This window comes from Zonotrichia albicollis, chromosome 1 (genome assembly GCF_047830755.1).
Source record: "Zonotrichia albicollis isolate bZonAlb1 chromosome 1, bZonAlb1.hap1, whole genome shotgun sequence".
Taxonomy (NCBI): Eukaryota; Metazoa; Chordata; class Aves; order Passeriformes; family Passerellidae; genus Zonotrichia; species Zonotrichia albicollis.
In genome coordinates this window covers 131,997,496-132,014,183 of record NC_133819.1, presented here as the reverse complement: position 1 = coordinate 132,014,183, position 16,688 = coordinate 131,997,496, and the positions used below count along the sequence as shown (strand labels likewise).

At 41.5% G+C, this 16,688-nt stretch overlaps 1 protein-coding gene across 1 annotated transcript in view; it reads right to left on the bottom strand.

Annotated features, from left to right (window-relative positions):
* The window catches only part of STK3 (serine/threonine kinase 3), a 125,541-nt gene extending 110,641 nt beyond the window's left edge, over window positions 1-14,900 (bottom strand). The window contains exons 1-4 of the mRNA XM_005479477.4: window positions 14,581-14,900; window positions 7,742-7,822; window positions 7,177-7,305; window positions 5,145-5,259 (exon numbers count right to left, since the gene is read on the bottom strand). Coding sequence (XP_005479534.2) covers window positions 5,145-5,259; window positions 7,177-7,305; window positions 7,742-7,822; window positions 14,581-14,603 — 348 coding nt within the window. The 5' untranslated portion in view covers window positions 14,604-14,900. The remainder of the gene's footprint in view (window positions 1-5,144; window positions 5,260-7,176; window positions 7,306-7,741; window positions 7,823-14,580) is intronic.
* Between the last annotated feature and the right edge of the window lie 1,788 nt (window positions 14,901-16,688).

Sequence of the window (16,688 nt, the reverse complement as noted above, 5' to 3'; positions counted from 1 at the left end):
CAGAGCCATAGTAAGGATTTTACCAGACAAGCACTGAATAATCTCAGTGTTGCATTGCAGAAGCTAGGATAAGCTAACCTGCTTTGTAAGGCTAAACACAGAACAAAGCAATCAGGACATTTGTGATCAAGTTCTTTCCTCCTTTTCCTCAACCTGTAAAGAAAAGTAGTTTGAGAATGTTGGCCTAAAGTCAGTCTCTGAAGAGTAACACAGCTGATTAGCCCATTGAGTCAATTCATCACCTGAAGGCCCACTGACAGAACATGGGCAGCAGCACAGCCAGGATGGACTTGCCCATGGACACCAAGAGGAGATAAGCAAGTGAGCCAGTGCAGAAGGAATTTCAATCCTTGTATGGACTGTCTGGGTATTAATTAACCCACGTGGGTCCAGCTGAGGAGTGATACTGTGATAGATGCTACTTAAAACGTACAAGAGGTACTAGGCCCTAGACAGCTGCTTTACAAATAATGAACTTTTGTACATGAACTTTAGTAAAGCAAAGGCCTACAAATTGGAAATATTTTAACTGTGAAATTACTGAGAAACATGACTGCTTAAAACTGCAAAACAACATCCTTATGAGCAAAATGCCTTTAGCCCAGATAACAAAAGATTTACCCTGGATGCCCATGGTAACATACAGAGAAAGAAAATCCAGCAGGACATTTAAATACAGCATCCAGAGATTTGGATACACTATTCACTTGAATTAGTGGAGCTTAAACACACAGAAAAAAGTAATTAGCTAATAAAACATGGCAGAAGCTAATCATTAGGAGTACATGAGGCATTGCATATATAATTGATAAAGTAGCATGTAAAGGAAATAATTTTAGATACAAAATGCACAATCTCTGGGCCCAACTGCACAGTACCTCCACAGCAATCCACTCCTACACTTGTTACTTACAATACTGACCCAAGTAAGACAGGTTTGTCTGATAAACCTTCAACATAGCCACTACCTGGTATGTTTCAGTCAGTTGAATTTGGTCCCCAAAGAGTCAGGATTAGAATGACTTAGTTAATCATGATCAGTGGATGAGCAAATGCACCCTCAATAATCATTAGAGAAACAAGGTTGGTGGTGAGTAAATATTCTCCCCTATGGTAAGGGCAGCCAGTGAGTGTTGCTTCACACTGTAATTATCTCATCTATTGCCACTGAAAGTCAGTCTCTGACATGCTCTTCCTTCCCCTTCCACAATGCTCATGCCTTGCATCAGATGAAGCCACAGTGCTGCCACAGTAAGTCCAGAGTTAACTTATGAGGGGTGGGGAGGACAGAAGAGAGGAAGTGTCCCCATCATATCATCTAGCTTATCGAAGATCACCCTGCAGCCACAGACAATCACTGCATCTGAGGCATGGAAAAGGCAGGAGGAACACACCAGTCAGGTTGGAGGACAGCAGCAGAACTGCCCTTCCTGGCAGCAACCCACAGTCTGAATGCATAAGATACATGTACCTCCCAAACCAGTTTCTGAGAAAAGCAGACAAAACTAGATCTGAGTTTGCTGCCCAGGACTGAGGAACACCACACCCTGGATGAGCTAACAAGCACCATGGATTTGCTGAAGTGCTGCTGATCTGCCTGGCACATTAGAAGACTCCAGCAGAATTGCAGGGGTCCATTTAACTTCAAATTGATGGCTCAGGCCTCTTGGACGAGACCCTGCTCTTGCTAAGCTGAAAACTTCTCCATATGAATGGGCTCCAAACAGTCACTAAAAATTACCCTAACTTTGGATTCTGTTTCCCCCAGTTTTGGTCCACTAGAACAGTGGAAAAAAAGCCCAGTGTTGTTCACTTTCAAGACAAACACAATTTTTGAATAACAGAAACCACTAACACAGAAGATGATCAATAAATTCTTAGTTTTAGAGACAAGCAACAAAGGCAAACACATATTAACGTTTCCTCTCCAAACAGGAGGAGAAATCCAGCTTCTCCTATGACCTGACTTAATAATCATCCTAGAATAATTTAGGTTGGAAGAGATCTTTAAGATCAAGTCCAAATGATAATCCTAATGGCCATTGCACTAAAGGGTTCTTACTTCAACTTTCTCTATTTCTTTTCCTTAAATACGAGAAGCAGGAAATAAACTTTTCCTTGGCCCAGCCACAGTCTTCATTTGACAATTTAAGAAAGTTACAGAATACATAACTCTATGTGTCTGACTGTATTCAGTAAATATTCTGATAAAATAAGAAACAACTCTCTCCTTCTTTGCAAGTGATATATTTATGTTCTTATTACAAAACCATTTCTTATTTCCATTTAATGATGGAATGAATAAATAAATAAATAAATAAAATGTAAAGTCATCAACAGAATGCTCAAGTACTTGAAGCAGCCTCATTCCAGTAACAGTCCCAAGCTTCCCATGACACAGGCAGTGATCAGGCCACTGTTCCACAAAGAGCAAGAGCATTCAAACATGTCCAAAGTCTCTGCCTAAACCTTCCAAAATTTGTAAGACAGAAGCATAGCAAGGGAGAAATTGAGGAATTGAGGAGTTTGCTTTGCCTTTTTTTTTTTTTTTGATAGGCACTAGAACATTCCATATTCTACACCGGGATGAAAATTCTGTCCAGCCTGGTTACCTGCCTGAATGTGAGTATATGCCAAGTAAACTGTGACACTTGTGTGCTTCGACTTTCCAGAGATCTGAAGCACATGGATTTCCTGCTCCAGTCATTACCCATTTGAGTGCAGTGAAAATCAACTCTCAGCACCTACAGGGACTTCTGTAACTATACAGTAACCCTCATCATCATGTCAAAGGAAAAATTTTTGCTTTGCATCTACTGTGACAAGTGATCTGTTGTTTTCTAATAAACATATAGTCATATTAATGACTATAATGACTATATTAATGACATATTAATATTAGTCTGTTTATTAATTAATAAACAGATAGTCATATTTTACTTTCTTGGCACTATGCATGGTTTATAAAACTTTTTCACCTTATCTCTCCCTCCAGGTACCTCTTCTCATCACAGAAATATCCAAATACATCTGGCTATCTGCTTCTAGAGAAATAATCTTAACTTTTAATCACCCTTGTTACCTTCTTTAACTTCTATAGTTCTGCTGTGTCCTTGGTACCACTGTAACCTCTGACAACCACTTTACTTATTCAACTATTTCTAAAAGTTAAGCTCAAGCACTCATGAACCTCAATATAAAGGCTTTGCCTTCCTCACCAAGCCAAATGTATTTCTTCACATTTAGTTGTGCTTATTTTCTCAGTACCACAAAGCCTTGCAAGTCTTTGCCAGTTTCCACTGCTAGGAATACAACCTCTCTCACCAGTATTTCTACCCTCTTTCTACCCACAGACCCATATAGCAGGCCAAAACACACTCTTTGTTATATTTTAAACAATTCTCCACCTGTGACAGAACTTCTCATTTACTCCAGATTACAGCTGTATTTGCTTGAAGAGTCTCTGGTGTGGAAGTCTGTCCATAAACTTTCCAGCACATGCAACCAACTTTACATCAGCCAGCATTAATTGTGTCCTTACCAACTCCTTCCCAGAACCCTACTAGCCATGCACTCCATGACTTGCCTTTACAAAAGCTTTATCATTGGTATCCATGCATTTACTGATTATTCTGTGTCTTAAAACAGAATTCATGCTATTTAATCATATGGACGTTAGCAGCAGCAGAAGACAGAGTTTGTCTGATCATCAGTATGTATGTATGATCATTTACAATATCCATGCATCCATCCATACAAAAGCTTTATCATTGGTATCCATGCATTTACTGATTATTGTGTCTTAAAACAGAATTCATGCTATTTAATCATATGGACGTTAGCAGCAGCAGAAGACAGAGTTTGTCTGATCATCAGTATGTATTTGCTCCAAGACTCCAATATCCCTTCCCCTCCAATCTTTAATTCATCTACTATGTCAGTATCCTACAACAGATCTAAGAAAAACTAGATACCCCAATCTAAGTACACACACACATTCATATAGACACCTTTTTTAAAATAAAAATGCAAGCATTTTCTATCAATGCACAAACAAGTTTGCTCCTTTTTTATTTTCTTAAATTCTGTTTTAAATGGATTGTGGTTTGTTTTGTTTTTTTAAATTCTGGAGCAGCTTGTGCCATTTCTTACTAGAGCTACTGATCCTTGGATAATATCCAACAGCAAGAACACCAGTTTTGAAGATTGCAGAACTCCAGCAGTCTCACATTGGTTTTTTCTTTTCCCCATCACTTCAACACCACAGCAGCCTTGATACAAGGCACCCTTTCCAAAGGGGCTCCCTTTAGTCTCGACATCACCTCCACTTCCTAATAAACCTGATTCCATTCTCTTTCATGTCTTGTTTTCTAAACATTGCTTTTCTGTCCTTTACTTTCCCCCAGTAAGGCGCAAGGAACATCTCAAGGAGTGTTTACAAAATGTGAAGCCCAGCAGGCAGTGTCACCTCAGAGTACCTGCTGCTAAAAAGAATACCTCATGTTACAGCTTATTACTGAAAACAATGGACTCAAAGGAATTCAAGGCTCCTTGACACCTACAACAAAACAATTTTCAGAGAAGCTGTTTCTTCATGAGAGCTAACAATACCTGCTTCCTACAGGCTTTCTCTATATTACTGCTGTTCTAAGTGCATGAAGACACTTCCATACAACCCTCATTTTGGTTCTCTCTCACATTCCTTAGCTGGCATCTCTTCCCCTCTCATTCCTTGAGTAATGCCAGTTATTTCTCATGCTGCCTAACTACTGAGTGAGAGCAAGACAGTTTTACACCTGTTTCCAAACTATGCAGCTACTAAGTGGCTGCTGGCAGACTGTAAGGTGGAAGGGGTAGGGGAAAGAAGCCACAGTTTTGCCTTCTACAAAGCAGTAATTTTTAGGAAATTCTCAAGATCTTCTTATTTCAAAATGCATTTGCTTCTGCTGGTGACCAGCCCACAGAGGCATGCACAATGACAGTCAAACTGCATGAGCTTGTTTCCTGGGAAGCAAGGCACAGATAGGCCCCTTGGCATCAGCCAAGATCTTGTCTTGCAACTCCAGCTTTTATTCTGGCTTCCAAACTTAACTCACAATTGAGTTCATGAACTGCTAAATATATTTTGTAAAAAAACAACTCACCGTTTTATTACGCAGTCTAATTATGTCTGAAACAGAGCCAGCTCCACAGTATTCCATAACAATCCATAGATCTGTGTTCTTAAAGTAGCTGCCATAGTACTTGACAACATAAGGACTAAATGGAAAAAAATTAGATAGATAGAAGAATTCTTAGTAGAATGAAAAAAAATCAGCACATCTGTTGTTAAAAACTACTGTTTGACATAGCTAAAGTGCAATCAAATACATTTTAAATCTGTAATTAGCTTAACCAATACCTTTTTAGAGTAAATTATGATTACTTAATAAAATGATAAAGGCACTACTATGTATATAAGTTTACCACAATCTTCAAATACAGACCAAGTTTTCCCAAACATCAGTCATCTGATGAAAAGCTTTGTTTTTCCCTCCTCCAAGACCACTCTTGAATGCTTCTCTTTTTAGAAAGACTGCCTTGTTTTCTTCTCTCCAGAGCAAAATCACATGGAAACTCAACCATGTTTTCCCAGTTTTGCAAGAATGAATTTATTTCAAGGACAGAACTAGACTTTCTTATTAAAGAGAATCGAGTGCTGGTTTGAAGGCTGCTGGATTTGCAAATGCTTTTCATGCTCAGCACCTCATGAGAAGTGATAGCATTGTCACAAACAGAAGGTATTGCTTTGCTGCTCATCAGTTTACCACTTGACATAATGCTTCCTTGGAATCACTTGCACAAGAAAGGCAGAAACAGATGTGGTAAACATAAAAAGAATCATCCTTCAGAAGTTATTAGATGGTGTATTTAGGGAAATACAAGACTGAAGGTTTGGGGTGGGGTTTTTGGCAGGAACTGAAACAAAGAAGGCTACAGTACCATTGTCATCTATCACCCACAAAGGAAGTGAGATACTGAGATATCAGACAGTGGTTTCTCATCAGAACACCTACATTATGGGGTAGAATTAAACACCATTTTGTTTTGGAGCAAGGAACTGTATTTTAGGATCAGTATTTCTGGCAGCAATATTCTTCATAGAGACAACTGGTACAAGAAGAGAGGAGCTATGGTTGTCTCCTGCAACATGGTATCTTTACAAAAAGACAGGTCAACACTATCAAAAAACTATTTCATTTAAGAGCAACTGTTAGCACTAAATGAATTCACCTTTTCAGAAGGAGAGGTGGGTCAGTCTCCTCCTAACTAGTCCAAATTTTCACCATTTACAAACATGACACATTGACCTTGCTCCTTATAAATTCATGAAGTGAGGAATTCTAAAGAAAACCCACTGATTTTTGTGACCATCTCTTACCAGATGTACACTATGCCAGGATTCCCAGCAACAATTGGGTATTATTATCAATCAGGACAAGATGATCTTTTCAAAACATCAAGTGCTGTGCAATCTCAAAACACTGTTCATATTTGCCTAAAGACTAACATTAGTAAGTTTCATTTTGAAGTTGTAGCCCAAAACTCCATAGACAACAGAAATAGCAAAGTAATTTCTGCATCCTTGCATTAAGGCTTCCTCTTTTACAAAACCTGCAATCATAAAATCTGTGAACAAGTGTAAGGTAACAATCCACCAGCACTTTCACAAGACTGCTCACATTTTGAAAGGAATGTTCTCACAGGAAAATGGCAGCCAAAAAAATATTCTTCTGGAAGTTAACTGCTAGCCATTCATCTTCTGCTAGAAACATCTTTATCAATCTTCTGAAACAGGCAGACTCAGAATTTCACAAAGCCCAAGACATTTAAAGAAAACAGAAACCTTTGGCCTTTAGAGTGCAAGTAAAGTGAAGCAAGCACAGAGAATTCTAAGCAGAGACCAGTATTTCTTCTTCCAACAGTTTTTGTTATGTACACTATTTGTACTTCCTTCAAACCAAGGTAAGGAGAGAAGGAGATTCACAAAGTGGTTCTTTTAATTTAAAAAAGTCTATGTTGGACAATTTACTTTCCATGAAAAAGTTGGCAGCTGCTTATATTTCAGCTATTTTCACAAGTAGAAATACATTTTCACATAGACTCATAGAAAGGGAACAGAAGTGTCATACCTACCTGTCACATTGTTGCATTATAGAGATTTCTTTAATTATTTCTTGAAGATCTGACTCCACAGGGACCTGTTTAATTGCTACAACTTGTCCAGATTCTTTGTGTATTGCTTTAAACACGCTACCATAAGACCTAAAAATGAGACAATTTTTTTAAAAAACAAGGCAAACTGCTCCTGATTTCCATTATGCACAAAAAGTCACAGAAGCCATATGTTCATGCAGAAGTGTGAGCATTTTTCAGGCTGCAAAAAGATCAGTTCTACCAAGACCCCAGGAAAGACAGAAGAATGCTTTGTCAAGACAGCAGAAATTTTTGTCAAGATTTAAGAGTTTCTAATTCCATTATAGGTGCAAGTACATTTGCTGTGTTAACAAACAACAGATATCAAAAATGCATCAATATATAAGGGAAAGTGTAGAAAACTACCAATGCATGCATTTGCTTTAGCCGTAAAACTTGTCTACAGAGGCATTTACAGTCACTCTCTCTGTAACTCAATATTCCAACATATGCTTTATGGATGGTTTCCCTCTGATCCTATGCCCCTGTAAATCGCTGTACTTACCCTTCACCAAGCTTCTCCAGAACATCAAAGACTTCTTCAGGCTGCTTAGTTAAACTATCTTCACTTAGCTTTTTCAGTTTGCTAAAAGAAAGACAAAAGTTATTTATTTTTTGGGGGGAGAAAGAACTCAAGCAAATGTTCACACAAGCAAGCAGACAGAATAAATTATTACAAAGAAAAATATATTCCAATGAAAATAAAATACTTAATGTGTAACAGCAATCAAATTTTAGTTCATCTTATATGATAGTTGGTTAAGTTATGACAATTTTTGTCATTATCACTTTCCCATTAATGTTTGCTCAATTCAACACAGCATGGGACCAATTCACTCTTCAAACTACTTCCTTTGCTGAAATAGAAACAGACAAAGAATGCAGGAAAGTTTACCTTCCCTCAAATAACAGCATGCAAACACATGCCCCTTACTGCTTAGGGGATGCCACACGGTTCTCTATTTATAAACCAACCCTTCACCCACATGAAGCACTCAGTTTCTAAACTGCACCCCTCATCAGCCAGTGAATGATGTCATTAAAAGCAGAATTCTGAAGTCAAGATGATTCTGGGAGCGTATGGGAGCACTTCCCAGGGAGCAGCAGAAGACTGAAATTGCCAAAGCTGAGTACTGTAAGAGCTTCTCTTGCATCTCTGTAAACGCACATAGGGGCAGGATGCAACCAAATCTCTGATTCCATAACAGCACCAGATTTGCCCTCAGTTCTCTCTCACACAGCCTCAAGTCACTCAGAAACACCCTGTGATTTCTTCCAGCACTTTGAACTCCCTTTCACCACCATTTGTTGTCCTTTAGGAGCAGCCCTAGCCTTTCCCTGGTCTCTAGCATTCCCAGCTCTCCAGGCCCCCAGACTCCTGGCAAATCTCAAAACACAACTCAGCTGCAAGCTTGCACTAGAGCCAACACTGAACACAGCACAGGAAAATACAACCACACACACATTGCACCAGGGATGGGGGCTGCAACATGTAAATCCTTCACCCTAAAGTTCTAGGGAATTTTGCTGCAAGGCTGAAGTTACAAGTTGACTCTACATGACAGCCTTCTAATAAAGTAGAAGATGAGCTGGAGAAAAGCTGGTGCTGTAGTGTTAAATAAAGTCAATGTATTCCATATGCAGGAGGAGGAAAAGGGGAATTAAAAAAAAGGAAACTTTGAAGAACAGCAGACCATTGAGAGCTCAGGGAAACTAAGTTATCCCACAACACTTTCTAGAAACAAATATGAAACAGAGGAAGGAAGAAGGGCATGGACAGAAAAGATTGACAAGTCTTAATAGTGAAAGAACAGTGATCTGAAAAAATAAACCCTTCATGTTCGGAGATGCAATTTTGTGATACACAAAATCAATAAAAATTTGAATGACTGACCAATGAGGAAACTCATGAGCCAAAATAGATTTGCAATTGCCAACCATCGAAGTAAAAGCAAAGACTTTAAAGTAATTGTAAAAGCACACAAGTCATATGGATTGGTGTTAAACAAGGGTGCAGACATTTATACATCAAAGAACAATTTCACAGAGGTAGCAATTACATGAACACAAAAAGCATCCATAACCAGTAAGAAAAGTTGCACTAACTACAATAAAGACCATGCAGTTTGCTACAGCAAACAGTAAAGAAGCTGGAAAGCCTGTCTGCTTAGGGAAAATAAAAATCTTCACAGCAAAGGAAAGTCACAACTCATCAACTTAGAGAAAAACAGCAAAAAAACTCAAATGAAACTACTAAATAATGTCTGCAAAACTGTCCTACAAGAACAAAACTGTTTTCTTTTTCACTCTCTCTGCTGGTTAGACATTAGAAAGTGGAAAGACAGAACTTATACTTTGCAGAGAAGCACATATTTCATTACTGAAAAAGCTGATGTTGAGAAAAATCAAAGAGGAAAATATATTTTGCTAGTAGGTATTCAAGTAATAAATCATTCATTTTGCTTCTTTAATCCAAATTTCCTTCCTCTCTGAACAGATTATATGCACCCTTAAAAACTGCATTCGAGAATAAGTTGCTGTCATCATTCCCTTCCTGCCACCAAAAAACCCCATGCACAGTATGTTTATAATATAAGCAGAGCCCTGAAAAATAAAAAGCATAACCTTTAGCTGAGTCTCTCAAAGAGCTGTGTAACAAAAGATGTACTGAACAGAAAAGCAGAGGGCCTGAACTTTTTAGCAAGAAAAGAGAAAGTATACAGCACCCCTGACTGGAGATGCCCACAAGGAGAACACTTCCACCTGCTCACTAACACCTGCTAAAATGAGAAAGAAGAAAAAAACAAAAAAATGCATGTACCAAAAGGGTTCCAATAGCACCATTAATGGCAAAGCGTTGTGAGTGTCTGAGAAGAGTTAGTGAAACAATCACTAACAGCCATAAACTGATCAAAACCAACATCATTATCAAATAACCTTATCTGGAGTACCTGAGACACAACCAGGAGATGAAAAAAAAATAAGCATTCTGTAGTTTTAAAATTATTTTCATATTATCCAACCCTGACACACATGTTACAAGATCAAATCACACTTAACACTAAGGCAGCTTAAAACAAAGCCTATTTCCAGTGAGAAAGGAACGTGGCCTCAGGCATGTCCTCACCAAACACCCTGCCCAAAGCGCCCCCACTCCTCCACCAGCACCGGAACAGTTCCGATGCTGGGTCCGGTGCTCGAGCGGCAGCACCGACACCCCGGGCCTTTGAACCACAATAAATCCCAGTGACTCAGACATTCTAACCATTCCTGCTTCTGGAGCTTTCAGTAGAACATTCAGCTCCTGAGCTGCAGAACACCACGGGACACACCCTGAAGGGCTGCAGCGAAGACAGCATTTATGAAAAGTCCCGGAGAAAGGAGGAAGAAGGGGGTGACCGGTGTGACTGGCTGCAAAGCACCAAGCAGCATGCAAGGAGAGACCAGAAACAGTATCTTGTTGATTAAATGCAAGCAACAGTCCTGGGACAGACAAACACATCAAAGACTTCAGCATCAGCTCTTGATGGCAGAGGGAAGGGGGCAAGGTGAAGAGGGAGCAGGAGGGGAAAATGGAGAGACAAAGGGAACGAGAACAATAGGAGAGAAGGACAGAATGTGTCTCACTCCTCTCTCCCTCATTGAGTCTCTATTTTCATAACACAAGCATTTAAAACAGAACAAATGAATCAGTAAATGCAGGCACTGCTTTACTCTGACCAAAGGATGCAAGTACCATATGTGTGTGTGAGGTGTAGATCTCTATACAAGAGAAAATCCAAAGGAGATGCAGAGAAGTTGAGTATAAAACCTGGACAGAAAGGTGTTCTGGGTTATTTTTTTTCTCTAAAGTATGAGGTGGTGGTTATGAGCTATTTTAGAGGTCTTCCAGAAGGGAAGCTGTTCCTTAAATCAGAAGGAGTAACTAAACTACACTTCTGGGAAAGACCTGTGAAAATTATTTTCTTCTTCCAAGAAGGTTTGACTTTGCACATAACATCTAGTCTCTTAACAAGGAAAATACATCCTAGCAGATAATTATACTTGTATAAATCAAGTTATATGAGAAAACATTAATTCCTAGTCCCACCAGAATTTTATTTGCCACTGAGTACATCAGCAAAATTCTAGAAAAGGAAAACCTAACAGGCACTCAATCCCAGCATAAAGAAAAATCTGAACTGCAACATGAAAGAGCAAGATTATTTCCTCCCCAAAAATGAAAGAAAAAGTATGACTATAGTACTCTACAGTCATTATATACAGATTTCACAAAATAAATTGGTGATATGCTACAGAGGTAGGGATAAAAAATCCCTGAAAGTTCAAAAATAAAAATAAAGCTGGAATAAAGAATAGAAAGCCATCAATTACTGTCATGAGTTACAAAAAACTGGACAGCCACTCCAAGAAACATGAATAAATGTGGTGTATTGTGCAGAAGAACTAGCACATTGAAACATTTAAAAAGAATGGCTGGGATCAATTATACTGATATATTAAAAGAGAAGGCAGCAGGAGAAATCACTGCAGCCATCTGAAGTAGAGGTGGCAGTGGAAGCCTTGAGACGTTGCTCTGCTTCACAGCACTCACACAGGGAGAAGCAGATGAAGACAGTCAGCACCACTGTGCTGTGCACTTACATTTGGCCTTCTGCCAATAGAGCCCAAACATTTCTGTCCCGTCATTTTCAGCAGCAACTCGACAACTGCCAACATGTCCGACACAAACATTACAAAACAATTTTTTCACAAACAGTTCATATTCTAAGAACAAATTCTTCCTCTTCCCACAAAATCTGAAATGTTGTGTTTTTTAGTGAACATTAAACTCAAGTTTTTTAAGAAAGGACTGGAAAACCTTCATTAACACTCCCCATGCCTGTTAAGCAGCCTTTCACTTGGCAGCAGCATGCAGGAGATGGGCATGATTAAAAACCAAGTACTTGAGAAAATTCTGTCTATAACCACTTTGTTTTTCCCTTGTATGTAACCTGTATCCTCACATGTGAGCTTGCCAATGATATTGAAAAACCAAACAATGACAACAAAGGAAAATTACAACACTAACAGGCAAATGTTGTAACTATTTCAAGAGCAAATCTCCTTTCTAGTGAGACAAAAAACTATAAAGCACATCTAAAGTACAGTTAAAGATTCGAGATGCAAGAAAACACTGTGTCAACTACTGCACAAATCGTTCAGCATAAAATCAGAACATCTACTCTAAATTATTTCTAAAGTAAAAAGTATTCTGAAAAGGACTCTTCCTTAAAAGTATTGTGTTACTGTTGCAGTGCAGTGTTAGTCAAGGGAAAAAACGGAATTATTTTGACAGCACCTCCATTGAAAAGTCACAAAGGCCCAGAATGTCACTTGGGCATCATCATTGCTGCTTTCTGGGCTGTATTACAGATTTATGCAACACACAGTTGCATTGTGTGCTTCTCTGCAAGGAAGTGGAGATAAAAGTGCCCTGTACCTGTAGAACAACACTGGGATTCTAGGACATCCCTGCAGCTTTTTAGTGTCTACATGAAATTCTTGCTACCTGTAAAGAGATGCACCACAGATATGATGCCAAGAGATCCCTCTCAGTAACTGCTCCTGTGAACAGGCACCAAAGTCAAGCATTCTGGTGCTCACATCTGTTTTTGCCAAGTAAACATGGTCCATTTCACACCCCTACTGCATCCAAGGACAGCACCAGAAACTCAGCCCACAAAAAATCATCTGCATTTCCTCTGGACTTGCAGAGAAAAAGGGGGTGGCCCAGAATAGTTGGGAATACCAACAATTGGGAAACTGTACAAAACTGTCAATAAAGGAGATATTATGCACAGAAAAATTTGCTTCAAATCTTAAAAAATAATCTGACTTAATATCTTACAAAAAACTGAGTACAGATTTTCCCTTCCACTAAAGAAAAAAATCTGAGTTCTCATCACAATTTCCAGAAATAAGCTTCAAAACCCATGTGGAATATAAAAACCTGCCAGAGTTTAGACATTCCCAAATCTAGTTCTTTCTGACCTAATCCAAAGATTTAAACATCTCTTAGTTTCAGTTATGCCAGCCACTCACCTCCAGCTAGGCAATAAAGTTACAGCAAATACCACATCCACCCCAAAACATCTGGCAGGTTATGCTAACTTCACACTTTGATTCTCTGTCCTGGGATACCACCGGTTCCCAAGGTTTCCATTGCTGCTGGTGACATTGATTACTCCCCAGACATCTCCATTTCTTTTCCTAAATTTTTGCTCTCTCCTACTTCCTTTTTTTGAGACATGCAGCACTGTCAGCCTGAAAGTACAGTGTAGACCTGTCCCTTCTCACCCCACTGCCTTGCTAAAACCACCCTAGACAGTAACTACAAACCAATTCATTTTCTAAGTTTTCCACAGCAGGTACTGTCACGTAATGTGCTATTGGAGAAGTCATCAGATGTTTAAGACTACATTCTTCTCAAGTCCTATCATCCTATAGGAAGCTGCTTTTAAAGAATTTTTTCTAAATGGGGAATGTACAGGTCTTAAAGATGAATGCAAAAACTGATATCCTTTATCACAAATTTATATTCTGTAGTCCCTAGATTTTTTCATTAACAGGAAGTAAAAGTAAAATCAGAGCTCAAAGACAGTAAATACGTATGTCAACCAAATAATTTCATTCTGTACACTACACAACTATAGTCTGTGTATTGCACAACTATATCTCGTTCCAATACAAATATATGATTGAACTTAAATTTAACACAAAGCAAAACTGTTTTACGCACTAAGAAGTCAGATGATAATTTTTTTTAAAAACGGGCACAGTAATTAATATAACCTGATAGCCTATATATTTGAGAAAATACATCTACTGTGGGAATATTCCTGGGTTTTGCCTCTTCCCACTCCCTGATTTGCAATTGCAACTATGCAACGCCCACCCCCTCAAGCATCCATCCCTCCAGCAGCAGAGCACAAGGACGCTTCCCAGCGTGAAAAGAGAACGACTCGCGTGTGCTCCTGCCACAGAGCTGAACCATCGAGTGAGAGACCCTCAGGGCAGAGGACTCTGCTCGGCGACCAAGTTTCCCTCACTTCATGTTAAAATTGTTGTGAACTCAAGCGGCCCCCAAGGGTTCGCCTCCGCCGGGGCATTTACTGGCGGGTGTATTTCGGGGCACCCACCTTACAGAAGACTCTTCCCCACATGACAGAGCCCTCCGGCCGCTAAGCAAGGCCCAGCACCGTCCCTGTCCCACCGCCCCTTCACACACCCCGGCACCGAGGCCTCACCCTGGCCGTGCCACCGCTCCCGGGCGGGGAAGGGGCTGCCGCGAAGGGTCCTTACCTCTTGGGCGCTGTCTGCTCCATGCCGTCGCCGCCGCGGCCCGCCGGGGCCGGTGACCGAGCTCCCGGGCCCCGCCGAACCCGCACAGCTCCGGAGCGACCGCACCGCGCCTCAGCACGGGGCCCACGCTCCCCACGGCCGCGCTCCGGCTGCCGCCACTACCGCTACCTCCGGCTGCGGCGTGGGCCCGCCCCTCCGCGCCGCTGATTGGCCACAGCCGTGGTAAGGCCGGCGCTGATAAGGTGGTGTGGATGCCGCTCAGAGCGGCGGCTGCAAGAAAGCCCCGCCCACCGCGAGACAAGCGGGCGCTGCCGCGCCGGCGGCAGGGGAAGATCATGGAGGCCGCGGTGCTGCCGAGCTCCCGGCGTGCCCCGCGTGGCCACGGCCCGCGGGGCACGCCGGGAGTTGTAGTCCGCCCGCGGAACCCGCCCCGCCCGCGGGGCGTCCTTGCGAGCCGGGCCGTGCGAACCGGCACCCCCGCGGCGCCGTTCCGCCCCCGCGCCTCGTCCCCCGGCTGTGGGCGCTGCGCCGCCGGGCGAGGGTAGCCCGGGGCAGCACCGCCGCCTTAGGGCGGCTCTTCCCCCGCGGCCACCCCGTGGCCTCGGGGCAGCGCTGCCGGGCGGGCGAGCCTTTCACCCGCGTGTGCGCGCCCGGCGAGGCAGCGGCGCCCGGCCCCTCCTCAGAAGGCCAAGGGCGTGTGGGCAGCCGGCTGCAGAGCAGGGCTGAGGGAAAGCCTGGGGTCAGTCACGGCAGGACGGCCGAGCTGCGCCCCGCAGGCCCTCGGGACACGGGAAAGCTGCTGAGGGGAAAAGTGCCGGCTCTTGGGTGCGTGGTGCCAAAGCACACAAGTTACCCTGCGAAGCTGGGGAAGCTGTCACGTAATTATTCAAGTAGCAGGTCTCAGGCTCCAGAGCACTGTGTGACAGCTGCAATTTCATCACCTTACAACTTAGACTTTCTGCTGTTTATGTGCTTAAATCTGATGGATCCAAGTAGATCCAGCCAAGTCAATACAAGAGCAGCTAAAATGCTCAAGCCAATTTCTATATCCTTTTGTGACAGTAGGTTTATTTGCCTAACTAATGGAAGTTCACGGTAGTAAAACACCTAGGCAAGTTCCATATAAACACTGAGATGCCCACATTCCACTTCAAACTGATTTTAGATGTGCAAGTATTACACTCCCACTTCATAGAAAAACCTGCACTCCATATGTAATTTTACCTCTTTGATATGCATTAGCAAGGGAATTCAGAATGACTGAAGTCCTACTGTTGTGCAAGTTCTCTACTTTGTCTGAGTCAATCCAACCCAGTTGACTCACTGCAGTCGGGCCAAATGCACAATGGCAATATTGAATGAACCCACAAAACAAATCACACACCACCATATGACCTTTTAGGTTTCTTTGTTTTTCTGAGTCATGGAAAAACTGCAATGGAACATCTTCCTTTGCACAACAGATTAATGCAGAGCTCTTCCAAGCATCATCCCACAAGCCACAGTGGCTCACCAGCAGTGCTGCCAGATGTGTCCATAGCATAAACAGCAGCTTGTAGGATATGCCAAAAAAAAAAAAAAAACACTCAGGAAAAGGAGCCAGTAGATGCCTGAGATGGAGTATGGTATGAGTGCCTCAGAAAGTGGTGAGAAGGAATCCCACAAGATGTCTCATTTTCCAGTTCAAGGACAGCTGAGGTCAGGCAGATAGCAAATGCCACATGGCCGGTGTCCAGCTTTGTTCTGCAGGGTATTTGACTATAGCCACTGACCAATTATTATTTACAGTTCACCAATTTCACCTAATGAAGGGAAGTCTGACATCCCTATTTGGCTTTAATACTCCTGGAATGCAGAGGTTGTCTCCACATCCTTTAACACAAATATTTGAGGCAGTATTTTGTGCAGGTTATTTCAGAGGAGGCAGGTTTTGCTCCCACATCTCAAGCCAAAGGTGCCACAGACTACATATTAAAGCAAAGAAAAGTATTCTTAGAAATAAAATACAGGTACTATATTATGTTTGTAACAGCAATACAAAGAAACAGAGCCAAGAAGTTCTCCCTCTCTCCCTTCACACATATATTTCATTTTCTGGAAGAACTTAG